We start from the raw sequence: 15,233 nt of genomic DNA, 5'->3' as shown, positions 1-15,233 counted from the left end.
AATTCAAGCCCATCTTTGGCCTAATGTAGATAACCAGGCCTAGCTAATCACTCAGATTTCCAGCATAACCACCCCAAGTGCTCTTATGAGAGCACCAAGTCTGAACATTAATGATCTCAGTTAACATCAGCCATCAGTTTGCTGCTAGAACTGGGCTACTAAAAAGCAATTCTTGACATACCCTAAAATTAGAGATTTTAATAATGAACATGAAGCTAGGCGAGTACAAGTTTAAGCACAAAACTGAGGCAAATAGAAACACTGTATTTCTCCTGACTAAACGTAATTATAGTTAACACTTCTACAGGGCTCTAGAGATGTAAATATATAGGTTAAACATAGTTAAAATTCTACATCCTACTTAATTGTAGGCATTTTCAATTGAACAAAATTAGCTTTTATCTTCAGGTTTAAATTATTAATAAGCGCGAACAATGTCACCACCTTTAAACAATAATCACAACCATGGAAGAAGCTATTCCTCCCCAGATTTCTAGAGACACTCGAATCAGCGTCCCAAGCGTACCTGGGGGAAATCAAATCCTCTCCTTGACAAGTTCCCGCGGCTCTCGGAGCATTAGTGCATGGAGCGAGCAGGCTCTAGCCAACACCACGAGCCTCCACCCCACCTGGCTACAGACTAATTACCAAAATTAGCGGGGGCCATCCGGATGCGGCAGGGTTGTCAAGCCCCCGAGCGGCGTTGGTAACATTGGCAGGATTGCTGATAGGGTTTCCTGGGATCTGGAAGCCCGAGCAGCAGGGACAGCATGTCGGTACGGACGACTCAGCTGAATCATAATGGCTGCATTGACATTACCTTCCCCGAACAAGGCCAACCTAAACACACGCAGCTGCCTGGGATTTAGCAGGAGATTTATGGTTCGCACCGGCCACTCGGGCTGCCTGCAGACCTACAAATCACCAAGCTGCATGCACGGCTCTGGGGAAGACCCCGGGTCCCCCAAATCCATAAGCCCTCCAGCCTTATTTTGAGCGGCATGCTGAAAGCAACCCACAAAAGACACCCGTGGTCAGCGTGGAGCTAACCAAGCCCGAGGGGCCTCAAAGTGCGGGCTGCCACCCTAGTCCACTCTCCTTTCATTTGAGGCCACGGTTATTAACGTTTGAACATGTGATCAGCCACATGACAGGCTAAAAAAAACCAACAAAAAAAAACCCCAAACAATTTGGACCCATCCAGAGGAGAAGGTAGAGATGGCAGCGTGCATCTCTCTGGTGGGCACACCCCATACCCGTATATTATAACCGTTCCTGGGAAACCGCTCCTTTCATCAGCCGGCTCGGGGCAGCACTACTCCCTGCAACGATTCAAGCCATCCAGGCGAGAAGCTTTAATAACCGGGCGATTGTGTAACTTTGACAGCTGGGTGCCTCTCGGCTACAGCAGTGGGTGCTGAGCAAAAGTTTAAGCAAGCGAAGGCGCACAGTGGATGTTCCCCAATGCGTGGGTACGACAATGGCACTAGATCAATTAGGGCAGCGAAATGTACATCATACGAGCCTCCTCCTAATCCAGGAGTTTCTCAGCTAACGTATTTCTCTCCTCGTTAACTGCTTCGGTGTCTTCTGCTCTTTCAAAAATAGTACCTACTATAACGGGTCCTGAAGAGGGGGCCAGCTGGCACCCGCCTCGGGGCATCGAAAGAGCGAATAGGGCTTTTGGGGGAGGCAAGGCACAGGCAAGCAGGCAGGGAGCTGCCGGAATGAGGGCAGGGTGAGCTCTCACCCCCTCCCCCCCCAATCCTCAGGGGAAGATACAAAGCAGGGCCAGGCCAGCCCCCTGCTTCCACCCAAAGCAGGGTCTCAGCACCCCAGGCTGGGGGGCGAGGACCTCATGGGTGTGAAGGAACGCAACGCCTGCCTCAGCTGCCCCCGCCCCGGGCTGGCACCTCTCTCCTCCGAGCCCACCACCCCTGCCCTCCTCCGGGCACTAGGCTTTCCCCAGGACGGGGATTCCCCCCCCCAAAGCAGGGCAGGGATGCCAGCCCCCCCCCCCCTTGCCACCACCTGCCTCCTGCTACCCGTGTGTCCACATCCCCATGGGACCGGGGCTCCCCCAGCCCATCACCCCCGCAGCAGGACCCCCACCTCCCACGCACTGCACCCCCCCCCATCCTTCCACTGCACCAGCGTGAAGACCTGCACCAAAGGAGAAATGAGGCAAGACTGCTCATCCTCTTACACCGGGGGGAGAGGGGAGGTGGGGTGGTGGTGTGTGCCCCCCCCCGAGCCAAAAATGTGTGTATGTGTGTCCCCAGACTCCTCTCAGAGCAGGTGCCGCCCCCAGCCTCACTTAAAACCGAGACGCCCCCTCCCCAGGCTCCTCCGCAGAGGTTTCTGCCAGACAAGGGGGACCCCCCGGCCTGCCCCCCCCCCCCCGGGCTCTCCCTCAGGAGGGTTGCCCCACCGGAACACCCCCCCCTCAAAAAAAAAAAACCCCAAACCCAGGCTCGCCCCTACCCAACGTGCCCCCCCCGGTCAGTGCGCGCCCCCCACGCAGACAGGGGGCGCCCTCGCCGCCCCCGGCCCCCTCACCCTTGACGATGCGCTCGGTGGTCGGCAGCTTGTTGTGGCCGCGCCCGGACATGGTGAGGGGACCCCGGTAAACCTGGGCCGCTTCGTACCGGCCTCCCCGCTCCCCTCACCGAGGAGGGGACGGCGGAGGTACTTCCCGGCGGAGTTGTAAGCGGGTCCCGAGTGCTGGGATGAGCCGTTGAGGTGCCCCCGGCGGCGGCGGCTCCGCGGCTGCTCCGCTCCCCTCCCCCCTCCCCCCGCCGCCACACCGCCCTCCTCCCTCTCTCTCCCCCCCCACCGCACTGCGCAGGCGCCGCTCCGCGCCCGCCCCGCCCCTCCGCGCCGCGCCTGCGCGTCAGCCGGCGGGGGGAGCGGGGAGGTGCGGCGCCTGCGCTGGGGGTCACGTGAGTGCTTTCCCCGGCCCCCTTTCCTGCCGCCATCTTGGAGGGCAAGGGGGTGTTGCTAGGCGACGGGAGGGCGGGAGGGGGGCAAGATGGCGGGAGAGCTGTGAGGAGAGGGGCGCGACGGCCCTTGCCTCCATGAGGCCAAGGGGCTCCTCACTCCTCAGCAGTCCCCTGTCATGGCCTGGTTCAGGGCCGAAAGAGGAGGGGGGGGGGGGGAGACATAGCAGGTAAAAATAAACCTCCACCGCACCCATCTGGCAGCACAGACTGGGAAATCGGGCGCGGGGCGTGCAGCATTCACGCAGCCCAACAGCTTGCGGCATATGGGGAAGCAGAGACAAGCGTTAACACTCCCACTGCAAACAGAAAGAAGGGCTAGAGCTTATCTGAGGGCCGAGGGCGACCCCAGCCAGCCAGCGCAGCTTGCTGGGTTTAACCTTTCTGCCGAAGTGGGTAACTGAGGTTGCAGGCGTTCATCAAAGCATGAGGATTTTGCAGCAAAAAAGAGCCCACCTGAAGCCTCGATGCACAGGCCAGGAGCACTGCTGTCTGACAGGCCCCTGGAAGAACTGCACCAGTGCTGAGGAGGAGAGAGAGCAAGTCAGATGCATTCTGTGACCTTTCTTCCTTAATATAGCATTTATTTTTAAAAAACACCACATTATTTCAAGATTTGTTTTCTTTAGCTGTAATGGGGTTTCTAAAAATTGTGCTTGCCACTTGGAACTGGCAGCTTGAGGGTAACAGTATATAAAAAGGCAAAAAAAGTGAAGTAGAAAAGCAAAGTAGGCTTTTTTTTTTTCCTTCTCCTAATGCAGGGTGGGGAAGCAAGGACACAAATAACACTGCTCCGAGTCAGGCTCCCTCGTGTGAGCTGGAGAGGAATACAACATCCCACAGCCTCGCTCCGAAACCTCAGCTTCCCTCCAGCCAAACGTCAATGCTTGGAAATACATTTAAAAAAAAAAAAAAAAGAAAAAAAAAAAGAAAAAGGGCTTTTTGACTCTTAAAGGCAACTCCTGGAACGCTGTGCCACGCGGGCAGGCTTGGGGGGGCGGGGGGGGGATTGCCAGTGCCATCTTCCGTTGGGCCTGCTGCACTGCACAGCCCTGGAAATTGGGGCTGGAAAAGCAGGATTGCATCACCCAGCCTTTCCAGCCCGGCTCAAAGCCTTCCCCTTGGAAAAATCCTGAACCAGCGGAGCTCCCGCCCCTTCACACCCCAACTAGCTCTGGCCACAGGGAGGTGTCTGCTGCTAGAGCACACTTGCAACCCTCCGTCATTACAGAATATATTTTATTTATGGAATTTTACAAATAACTTTACAATTCACGTGACATAAGTTATGTTCTTTGTTTCAACGCTTATCTCTTACAACACCTGAGTTATTGAAATACTGAGATGGAACTTGAGCTTCGAACTGGACATGGGAAGGGAAACACGGATGAAAATCCATAACAAGCTCAATTTGGGTCGCTTTCCCTCCTCGTCCTCCTGCCTGCCCCATCCCTTCTCCGATGGCAGGTACCAGCCTGCCTGAGCCAGGGACAGGAGCTCTCTCCCACCAGTCCTGTGGCGGAAGGAGGGTCCCTCTCTGCGAGGAGCCTTGTTTCTCTGAGGGGTTTCACCCCAACCCACACACCCAATCTTTGGGTCACAGATTTCTCAAAGTCAACTCAGTTGGCAAGAAACAGGGTTAAACTTGAAATGAGAAGACGACGGACTAATGATCCCCACTGTGTGCCGAGGGGCCCGTACCGGCTCCGAGGAAGCCAAGCGTCAGTCCTTACCACATTTCCAGCTCTTGGGGACGCAGAGGACCTCCCAGCCACAGTCTGCAAGCACCTCGCGGTCCCCAGGGGACAGAAAACAAGATTTCCCCCCCCTTCACCTCCAACGCAGAGGCTGTTCCATCTGTGCGCACCGCTGAACGGCTCCTGCCAGCCACGACTTAGCCCTGGCAGTGCTATGGCTGCCCTCTGCCCCATGGAAAGCCGCCAGCGATACAGTGTTTTCCAAATACTTCCTTGAGAGAGAAGAGAGGGCACATATGCCATTCAGAGGACTCAGTTTTTCCACATCAAGTCGGTCAGACGGGGCTGCAGCTCTCTCAAGCAGGGAAAGGGAGTTTCCAATACCACTTTCCTCCCAACTACTGATAAATTAGCAGCAACATAAAGCACGGGTAATGACTGCGAAGTGCTGCAGAGGTGGCTGGGTGCCTGAGCCAGGACAGGTCACACTGCTTCGAGGTGGCTCTGTCCCACGGACCAGCCGCAGAGGGAAGAGTGACTTACAGTGACCGTCCACACGAACAAGAGACACTGCACGGGATAAAGCAGAGCCCGTCTCTCCTTGAGGGCATCACCAATGGCAGCAAGTGGCCCAAGGACCGTGTGGGACCTCTGGGTTGAAGGGTGCTCCCAAGAAGGCTCCCTGCTCCTCGACATGCTGATATTTAACCTTCTGGGTGCGGGACAAAGCCAACAGCCTCCTGGGTGCCGAGGGGACAAAGTCAATGCCTGGCCTAGCCAAAGCCCCCCGAGAGCAGGGGTGCTGAGCCACAAGGATACTGGCAGTGCCACATGTCAACAGGCAGAGACCTACAGACTCAATGCAACTGTTAGGAGCCTAAGAGGAACAGCATCCAGCTGGTACCTAAGGCAAATTAAGAATTACAGTGAGGTACTGGCAGCCAGCAATCAAACCAGGGTACAACGCTACCAGATGGTACTGAGCCTGCCCCAGGCTATGTCAAGGGCTGAAGTCCCTTGCCCCTTTTGTGATGGGCAGGAAAAATACCTGGCACACCTTCCGCTTTGCTTTCCAACAGGGGTGGAAGGGAAGGTGTGGAAGGGAAGGTGCAGGGAGCCTCAGCTCCAGCCCCCGGTGCTGAGCAGCACCGAGCCAAGGTGGCAGGATGGCCATCATCCTGTCACACACCCCCACGGCCACCTGCACAGGCAGGGAATGAAGGAAGATGCTCAGTGACAAGCCATCCCTGGCACATACACCAAAGCACTTCTCAAAGCCATCCGCACCACTCCTTCATCCCAATCCAGCGCCGTACCCACTAGGGTAAGCCGCCTAAATCAGCTCCCGCCTATCAGTGTGGCCACAAACTCACCACTCCTGGGTGCAGGATAAGGTCTGGGGGGAAAAGGAGGTGCAAGGAAACCTCAAGCAACATGGGTGGGGTGGGCAACGTTATCAATATGATAATAAGTCAATTCACCTAGTGAATCTGGGGAAAGCCAGCCCAGAAGCAGAGCTGTGAAGTGCCTGTAACACCCTTCTCTGGCTACTCCCTAAGGCTGGAAACACACAACCTAAAGAGGTTTACAGTCTATTTTTTTTTTTAAAAAAACACCCACCCCCCACCCCCAAACCTCAGCAACTCAGCAGCATCAGTGTTTAAAAACTGGTGTCTGTTCCCAGGTGTCGGCGTGAGCTTGGTCACAGTCTAAGGACCGATCCCCTGGATGGGGAGTCTGTGGCCGGGCAGAGGCTCACCGTCCCAGCTCTGCCCTTGCCTCGCACTGCTGTCATGCCCTTCTCACCAGCATTGCCGCATGGCTGCCCTCACAGAAGGAGAAGGTTTTTTTTTCCCCCCCATACAGCAGCAGGGACCTAAGGGAGGTAAGGGCATCCTGCTAGCCTTCTCCCAGCTGCTGCCCCACGCAGCCCATGTGTCAGTCTGACCCGCATGAGGTGCGGTTTGGTGTCCTCTGCTCCGAGAACTGATGCCCAGAATGTGCTTTGAAAAAAAAACAACCCTCTTCACCCTGCTCTTCCCAGGGCATCGTCTGGGCAGCCAAGGCAGAACAGGAGCAAAACCAGATGTGGCTCCAGAGACACGCTTCTGAAGACAGCAAGGGTGATGCTCAAATCATGAGCTGTGCTCCTCGAGCTTCCTCTTCCTCAGCAGCCCTCTGTGCTTGGAGAGCACAGCTCCGAGGACTGGCTGGTAGATAACTCTCCAAGAAGGGTCTGTACTCATCTGTCCCCATCACACACCCCCCACAAAGGGGTCAGGAGAGCATCACATCCCATCGCACCACTCCGAGCACAAGGAGGGGAGCAACACAGCTAGAGGAGCTCCTGTCTCCCAACTCCATCCTTCCCAGGACATGAGGAGAGAAGGGATATGACACTGGAAAGAGATCCTCTGGTCAGTTCAGTCCTACAACAAAGGGGATTAAGCTCCCCTCAGCCTTAAACCAAAATAAAATGAAGTCTGTGGAATAGCTTTAAAAGCAATGCCTCTTCTTCTGTAGTGTGATGTCAGTGCCCACACAGGTACCATCGTTTGCTTGCAGCAGGAAAAGAAAAAAAAAAAAAATACCCCTTCCCGCCCCCCCCCCAAACCAAACAAACAAAAAAAACAAACGGAAAAACTGGAACAGGGCTGTGAGTCGGGCTGGTCCTACCCTATTTGGATCTGGCCGGAGTACATGGTCAGCAGCACCATGATGGTGAACCCCGTCAGCAGTCCTGCGTTCTGGATGGCGAAGGTGATCAGCGTGCTGCCGTTCTGCTCGTCCTCCTGGCTGACCTCATTCATTTCAGGGAACTGTAGGGGGAAGAGAGAGCGATGGCTGAGTTCAGAGACTGGAGTGGCTCTGTCCTTCCTCACTGCTTCCCACCCCATGCCACCATCCCGGCAAATATTCACACCGCCCGTCCTGGGGCTCTCAGCCGGGTCACTGTGCCACCAGCCCAGGAGGCAAAGGAAAGCAGAGACGAATGCCGGCCACTACAGACAGCATCTGCGTTTGCCAGGCGGACAGAGCAAACATCCCCTCTCCAGACTGAGAGCAAGCCAGAGCTCTTCCTAGCCAGGCAAAAAAACCAAACGCTGGCGAGGTCCCAACCATGCACCCGGCAGCCCCCCTGGCCCATCATTTACCATGTCAGCCAGCGCAATGTACAGAAACATCCCTCCGGCCAGCGCAAAGATCCAGTTGGCAGAGAAGTGGCTGCCGGCCACAATGCCGAAGGCCAAGCCCACGTAGCAGCAGCAGGCAGAGATGAAGTTGAAGAATAGCGCTTGGCGGATGGTCATTCCGGCGTTCAGCAGGATGACAAAGTCCCCTGTGGGAGAAGAGGATGGGGAGGATGAGGAGGGAGTGGGCTATCACTGGGTGGGCAGCAGCATTGGGACAGCACTGAGGTGCTCGTATTCAGCGCCTGCTTTTGTGTGAGGTCAAGCATGGGCTCCCCATGCCCGCTGGCGCCGAGCACTGACCACACCAGCTGCCTGCCAGCTCCCGGCCCTGCCCGCACATAAATTCGGACAGTCAAACCCAAACCGCTGCCTGCCTCCCCCTTCCCAAACCAACGAGGTGTTGTGTTTTTTTTTCTTCAGATGTCTCCATCTAAATTTAAATCTCAGACATCATATTACCTCGTTATTTTTAGAGCTGTGATTACTCAGTGTAGTTTACAGCCTCGCCTTCCCCCCACCCTCATTACTCTGTTTATTCCGCCCAACATTTGCCTTTCCCTCAAGAAACAACGGGTAGGACCAGGAAAGCGGCAGGGTTAGCCTTAAATAGAGGCAGATCTGAAAGCCCTCACAGCACCTTTCCCCAAGGACTCACATACCCAGCTCGTGCGGGAACTCCTCGCAGAGGATGGCCACGGAGGTGCTGATCCCTTGGAAGACGGAGACGGTGAAAGAGGCCCCGATGGCCAACCCGTCAATGAAGTTGTGGAGGCCGTCGCTGAGGGTGATCATCCACGCCAGCGTGCCGATGTCGGAGTACCGCACCTCCTTCAGCCAGTAACACGCGCTCTGGGAGGCCTGCAGATCCTGCCATGGCACCCCGACAGAAGGGACTCAGCACCCAGCTGGTCTCGGGGAGAGGTCACCACCGGTCCCTCCACGGGCCAGGGGAACCCACCCCTCCATGCATTAAATCCACACGAGGCTTGACCTGAGCCACTTGCTTTCCACTACACACAAAGGATTTTATCAGGGAGGTGCAACGGGCTTCAAAACAGCTCTTTTTCATTGACATGCAGGTTTTTTTCCATGTGCCCACCCGCCACCCCACAGGAGAAGGCACTAACCTGGACAGAGAGGGAGCCCACCACAACCTTCTCATCCCCAGAGGGTGTCTTGCACTCCAACTCGCTGGTTATGTGTGGGATCATGTGGTCCAGGTCCCCGTTCTGCAGCTTCTCCGTGATCCCCTCCTCCTGGTCCTTCTTGGAAGGCAGAGCCTCGGGGCCATAGTGGCTGTGCCCGTGGTGATGCTGCGGGACAGCGGGGATTCATGGGTGTCAGCTACCCCTGCCATTTCTGGCGTTTCCCACCCCAGCAGCACTCCAAGCAGCCCCTGCTCAGCCTCACCTGGTCCTTCTGTTTCAGGAGCATCTTCAGGACCTTCTCTGTGAAGAAGAAGAGGTAGAAGCCCCCGAACACCACGGCGGATTTGGAAACGTAATAATCTTCTTGAGGATTGAATCCAAACGCCTGCAGGCAAAAGGGGACAAGTGACAGGACTGAGGAACAGTCTCCAGCAGCATGTCTGCCTTTGTCCCTGGCACCTCTGGGGCAACATCACCGCTTTCTGACCTCTCTCTAAGCAGCAGCTGCTTCAGGGGCAAGCTCAGAAAATGCCTTCATGCACCTTTAATCTCCCTCACTCCCCCAGCCAAGCTGGCTGTGCCCCAAGCCATTGGATCCACGACCTTGCACCAGGGCAGGGATGCTAAAAGCAGGCTTAGAAAGCCCCCACTGTCTCGGCACAAAGGTGACCTGCAGGGCTAGAAGGCCAATAAAATAGCACTTCTCTACTTGAAGCAGACCAGAGGTCTCCCTGGAGCGATTCCCTTCCAAAGAGGGGCGAAACGCCAGCTCCAACTGTGGTCCCGAAGGGCTTCCAGCCTCTGTACCTCGCTCTCGGCTCCCCTCCGATGTCGCCTTCCCCTTCTCCAGCCAGCGAGCGCCCAGAGAGAAACAGCCCCCGAGAGAGAGAGAAAAGGACAGACCCGACGATCCTCACCCTACCTCGGGAATGAGCTGGAAGAGGGCGTTGGAGTAGAGAGTTCCAATCGCCAGAGCTATGAAGTAGAGGAGCAGCCGCTTGTAAAAGGTCTTCTTCATGAAGGGTACCACGCTGGCTCCCACCAGCGAGCAGAGGGAGATGACGGTCACGCAGAGGAAACCGTAACCCCAGACTGCGGCGTGCGTGCCAAACCCACCCCGGGGGAATCAGACGAGGGGAGGTTGTCAGAGGGAAAGGAGATCAACGTGGGGAAGGGGAGGGAGGGGAAGGAATCCACACCAAGAGGAAAGAGAGAGGAGGGAGGGAGAGGGGGGAGAGAAGATGACATTCATTAGTGATTGCTTGTTCATCTGGCATTGGCTCAAGAGGGTGAAACTGGTGTTTGAGTGGCTTTGGAAACAGCTCTTTGGGAAGGATCAGAGGGACACTCCGCTGTGGAGCTCGCACCAAACGACCAAGAGAGGAGCCCTCCCTTGGAGCAAACAGCTCTCTTTTTGCACTGGGCTAGAGCTGAGTTTTGGCAGCCAGGACATTTCAGAGCCAGCACCCCAGCTCTGCTCCCCGAGCCCCCGTGGGACATCGGGTGGCTGTTCCAGTGCCACAGAGCACCAAGGTCCCCCGAGCATCTCGTACGCTCCATCCTTGTCCTGCAGCCTGGAGAGACGCAGCCAGTCCCCGCAAGCCACACTGGGATGCTCTGACTGATGGCAAGGGTGGAGTGTACATAAGGCCCTTCAGTTCCTGGCAGATCAGGAAATATAGGCACTTGGTTTTTGTGTTCAGCAAATAAAAGTCGCAGTTCTGGAGTTGGATAGGAGCCTTGAAAAAACATCCCCCGCCAACACGGATGAAGCATTCGCTGCCCAAGAGCAAAGCAAGCAACACCGGGGAGCAAAACCCAGCGGCAGCAAAGGGTGCTCTGCTCAGAGGGAAGGCTGCACCTTAAATGCAGCATTTTAAGGCTGGATGTGCACGAGCTCAGATCCAGCTCATCATCTACCCAGGCTCCACAAGGGCTATGCAAAGCCTCCCAGACTGGGGAGCTGAGGAAGCATGCGTGTTTCAAAGGTGTCCAATCTGAGGGCATGTGGGTGTATTTATTCAACTCCGGAACTGTGCAATTACAACACAATTAATTTGCAATATATCTGTCAGTCCCATCAGAGCACCAGGAAACCTCATGTAAGCCTAAACCCTTGTGGGAGCATCGGTCTTGTAAATCAGAGGGGAAAAAAGGGCAATTAAAACATTTGTAAAAGTTGGCTGACTCAAGAGGAAGCTGGTGCTTCTCTGGGCTGTTCTCTGTGCTTTTACACCAATATTTCCTCCGCCTTGCACGTCTTCCCATCTGGCTCATGCCACTAGCGCTGCCGCATCTCAGCGGCCTCAGAGCCGGGTAGCTCTGCATGAAGCAGGGCTGAGCACATCCCTCCACGGGATAAACTCCCTTGCAAAGCAGACACAGCCCATGGGGCAGGAGCAAACAGCTTCTCCCACCATCTTCTTGGACCTCAGACCTGGCCCGCAGCATTGCAAGGACCCAGCAGGGCTGGAGAACACAGCCTCCCCATGCTGCCTGCATGCTCTCGAGGGTTTCCTGGTGCTCAGAGGGGCGAGAAAAGCCCTGCGGAGCCCCTGAGACAAGCCCTCAGCCTTGGGTGACGGAGGGATTGGTTCGATTCGGCAGGGTGGAGGCAGAGAGGGTGCCCGGAGAGCTGCCCTCAGAGACGGGAGAGAGGCAGGGACTTTCTACCGCACCTCTGGGATGAGCTGGAAGAGCGCGTTAGAGAGCAGCGTGCCGATGGAGAGTGCGATGAAAAACGTGAGGACCCGGCTGAAAAATGCCTTCTCGGTACACGGTACGATGAAGACTCCGAGCAGGGAGGCCACGTTAATCATTGACACACTGAGAAAACCAAAGCCCCACACTGCGGAACGAGAAGAAACGAGGGCCAGACATTACCGAGGCTCTCGGTGCGGGGAGACGGGGAGGACCCCGAGACCTCGGATCCGGGCACGTGGAAAAGGCTGGCTCTGGGTCTATACCCCGACGCCGGGGCCAGCCTTGCAGCACCGGACTGTCTCTCTCTGTGCTCCAGACACTTCAACTGCGACACAAACTGTCATTTTTGTTGCAGGGCAGGTGGAAACGAAGCCATCAGGTTACTTGGAAGAGGCTTTCCTGAGTCAGCCCCGGCCTCACGGCATGGGACAAGCCAGTGCTGTGCTCAGGGCAGCTGATCCAAGACCTTGGACATCGTCAGGATCTGGATGCCTGGAAGCTCATTTCGCATCCACTGGTGGCTGGAGGCCAGCGGGTCCCTAAACGTGCCAAGTCACCCCCACCTACCCACAAGGACTCAGAGCAAGGTCCCCATCATCCAGCTATCCCAGAGAGCTGTGCTGCAGGCATAGCTCTGACCTGCGGCGTGTGCGATCGGGGGCAAAACCACGCCACGAGCCCACGACACAAACCACACCAGGGAAAACCCATCAGGACTCCCAGCTTCTGTAGGCAAGCTGTCTACTCTTGTCTCTGCCAGACTCTGTCTGTGCCCCAGAGCCAGGAAGGAGAACCAGCTGTCCCGCAGGTCCCAGGGTGCCTCATATCCCTGAGCTCCGTGCCCCAGGCTGGGCAGTGCTCGTGCCCCCCGCTTACCTTCGGCTGAGCTGGGTCTGCTCTCCTCTGTCTGCTCGTTTTCCTCATTTTCCAGGTTCTCGGAGGCGCATGCCCCTGACTCCAGCTGCTGCAGGATGGTGGGGCAAAACTCCTTGAACTCGCTCTGCCCCACGGCGGAGCCCTCGCTCAGGTTGTGGATGGCGAAAAGCTCAACGGAGCTGAAGCACTAGGGAAGAGAAGAGACAAGCACATGCCTCAAGACTCCCGCAGCTCTGCAAAGAGACTTTAGGGGTCTGCAGAGCCCCTGCCTTACCCGGGAGAGGTTCATCCTCTGCTGTGATGGTTGGGAGACATTGGCGTGCCCCACTCCCACATCCAGGCGGTTCAGCAGGGCCTTGAGCTGCTTCAGGCTCAGAGTTTCACTCTCGCCGTACCGCTGGAGGAGATCCTGCAGGAAGGAGGCTGCGGAGAGCTCCAGTCCCGCGGCATCCCTGCCCGCCCAGACCCGCGGGCAGGGGAGAAGGCAGAGCAGCATGAGCAGGCAGCAGCCCCGGGGGCCTGCGCTGGGGATCATGGTGTCTCAGTGATGCTGGAAGAGAAACCACGTGCTGCCATTAGCTTTAGCATCCCCAGCAGCTTCGACCACCGCTCTTCCACCCCACAGCTCCATCAGGAGATGGCAGATTTCTTCCCCAGGGAGCCCCAGGCTGGGGAAGACGCAGTTTTGCACAGTGCTGAAAGCACCCAGATCCCAAGGAGGAACATCTTTTCACGAGCAATACAAGACCAGCTGCTTCTCCTCCACCCTGAGCCAAACCCCCAGCACCACCTCCCCGAGCACCCTGCTCACCACAGCTGCGTGCTGAGGGGTGGAGGGCTGCCGGGACACGGCTCCCAGGGGCTCTCCAGCTCTGCAGCACCTCGGGATCCCTGGGGAAGAGTAGCCAGTGGATGGAAAGCAGGCAGCAGCGTGCAGGCAGGGCTGCAATGGGGATCCCGCACACATGCCTCCGCCAGCGGTGCAGCCAGCAAACCCCAGCGCAGTTAATTCCAACGCTGGCTGCCGAATTCGGCTCTCCGTAGGGCAAGGAAGTCAAGCACCAGCCACGCTAACACCACGCTGAGTCCCCCTCGTGCCACCAGACCTGGGACACGCACCCCTCGGGGACCTCTGGCCACCCACGCCAGCGTTCGGAGGACACGGGAGCCCAGGGGACAGAGGTAGCATTTTCATTAAGTTATATTTTAACTACAATAATTACAGTGAACCAGGTCCTTCCCAGCCGCAACTGTAGATGCCTTTGTAGTATTTGCCTAGAATCAATCCTTGCCCTCTCCCCTCCTTTCATATAAGCTAGGAATCAATAAAAGTGGGATGGCAGAGACCGGGGGAGCCGGGGTTCACCCGGCAGCACACATTGGGTGCAAAGGAAGGGGCTCGGAGAGAGGGTGGGAGGCCAGGCACGACCCACACATCCACCTTGGGCAGCACCCGAGAGGCTGGAGCAGGGCCCAGGCTGCCTTCCTGGAAGAGCTTCACTGAAAGGTGGACAGCAAATTTGGGATTCACAAGGACAAACAGAAAATAATTTGCTATCCACCGCGTCCGTACGCCCGGCAGCCATCCCGTTCCCAGCCTAGGGCTTCGCTCCCCTCCCAGAGGCTTGGGCACACGCTGCCTCGTGGTTTCCCCTTCCCGGGGGAAGCAGTTTGCAGCCCTGGGATGGTTCCTGCACCATTGTGCATGGGGCCCCATCCAGCCCAGCCCTGCCCTGGCACAGGACCTGCCACCCCGGCCAAGCCGCGCTCCCGTCGGCTGCTCCGGCACCCCGCCACGCTCGTCCCGTGCTGACGGCTTGCAGATTTTGGTCTCCTCCAAAAACAAGCCCGAGACATTTTTGAACCCCGGCCAACCAATTGTTCTGAAAATAACCTGGGGCCGGGTTTGCGAGGCATAGTGCTGCTCGGGGCGGCGAGGCCAAGCCCAGCGGGACCCCATTCTCCCCCCAGGACCCTGTCCCCCCTCTGAAGGTACCCACATTCCCACAGGTTTTACAAGCTTACCACCACTTTGCGAGCTTTGTTCTCCAGGAGGGCGCAGGCCTTGGAGGTTTTAGCCTCCTCCTGCCAGGGCTTAGCTGGGATGCTTTGGCTTAACCCCTCTCCTGCCAAAATGGGGGAGCGAGCTCATCTGGTGAGGTGCTGGTGATGGTAACACCCTGCTTGGTGGGGGCTACCTGAGCAACCTCTGACTCTTCAGCATCCCCCAGCGAAAGCAGGACACATTCTTCTGCCTCCCTCCTACCCAAATCCACCCTTCCAGACAGGTCCTCCCTGGGCAATGCCCCTCCACAGCCCCAGAAGCGGCCACCGGCCAGGGTGGCCACGTGGGACATTTGGGCGGCCTGTGACTCCCACAAGGTACACAGACACTGGCACACAGCCCACGGTGGCAAAGGCCTGTCCCGGCGGCACCGCATCCCAGGAATGGGTTGGCTGTCTTTCCCTCTCCGTGCCAGCCGAGCGCTCCCCACGTCCCTTGTCCTGCCAGGAGCCATTCTACCCAGAGCACGCCGATTATCGCCAGCCCGTGCCAAGGCATGCAGCCCTCTCCAGTGCCAAAATCACCCCTGGGGTTCCTCCCAAAACCGGGTT

At 57.0% G+C, this 15,233-nt stretch overlaps 2 protein-coding genes across 5 annotated transcripts in view; both read right to left on the bottom strand.

Annotated features, from left to right (window-relative positions):
* PPP3CC (protein phosphatase 3 catalytic subunit gamma) overlaps window positions 1-2,802 on the bottom strand; it is a 38,720-nt gene extending 35,918 nt beyond the window's left edge. For all 4 annotated transcript variants that reach the window (XM_075043534.1, XM_075043537.1, XM_075043535.1 and 1 more), the window contains exon 1: window positions 2,560-2,802. In XM_075043534.1, the coding sequence (XP_074899635.1) occupies window positions 2,560-2,611 (52 nt within the window). In that variant the 5' untranslated portion in view covers window positions 2,612-2,802. The remainder of the gene's footprint in view (window positions 1-2,559) is intronic.
* An 803-nt stretch (window positions 2,803-3,605) lies between these two features.
* Window positions 3,606-13,890, bottom strand: SLC39A14 (solute carrier family 39 member 14). The gene is made up of 10 exons (XM_075043533.1): window positions 13,429-13,890; window positions 12,892-13,167; window positions 12,618-12,804; window positions 9,961-10,130; window positions 9,301-9,423; window positions 9,018-9,203; window positions 8,550-8,757; window positions 7,852-8,036; window positions 7,373-7,515; window positions 3,606-3,885 (listed from the first exon to the last, which is right to left on the bottom strand). Exons 2-10 carry the CDS (start codon window positions 13,150-13,152, stop codon window positions 3,858-3,860), a joined length of 1,491 nt encoding a protein of 496 aa, XP_074899634.1. The 5' UTR covers window positions 13,153-13,167; window positions 13,429-13,890; the 3' UTR covers window positions 3,606-3,857.
* Between the last annotated feature and the right edge of the window lie 1,343 nt (window positions 13,891-15,233).

This window comes from Buteo buteo, chromosome 12 (assembly GCF_964188355.1).
Source record: "Buteo buteo chromosome 12, bButBut1.hap1.1, whole genome shotgun sequence".
Taxonomy (NCBI): domain Eukaryota; kingdom Metazoa; phylum Chordata; class Aves; order Accipitriformes; family Accipitridae; genus Buteo; species Buteo buteo.
This window is presented reverse-complemented; position numbering and strand designations above follow the sequence as displayed.

Excerpts from the sequence above, each read along its gene's own strand:
- SLC39A14 (XM_075043533.1), bottom strand. The coding sequence starts at position 13,152 with ATGATCCCCAGCGCAGGCCCCCGGGGCTGCTGCCTGCTCATGCTGCTC. Across the intron at positions 12,805-12,891 it reads AGAGGATGAACCTCTCCCGG|TGCTTCAGCTCCGTTGAGCT; the intron begins GTAAGGCAGGGG and ends TCTCTTCCCTAG. Across the intron at positions 7,516-7,851 it reads ACATTGCGCTGGCTGACATG|TTCCCTGAAATGAATGAGGT; the intron begins GTAAATGATGGG and ends TTCCCCCTACAG.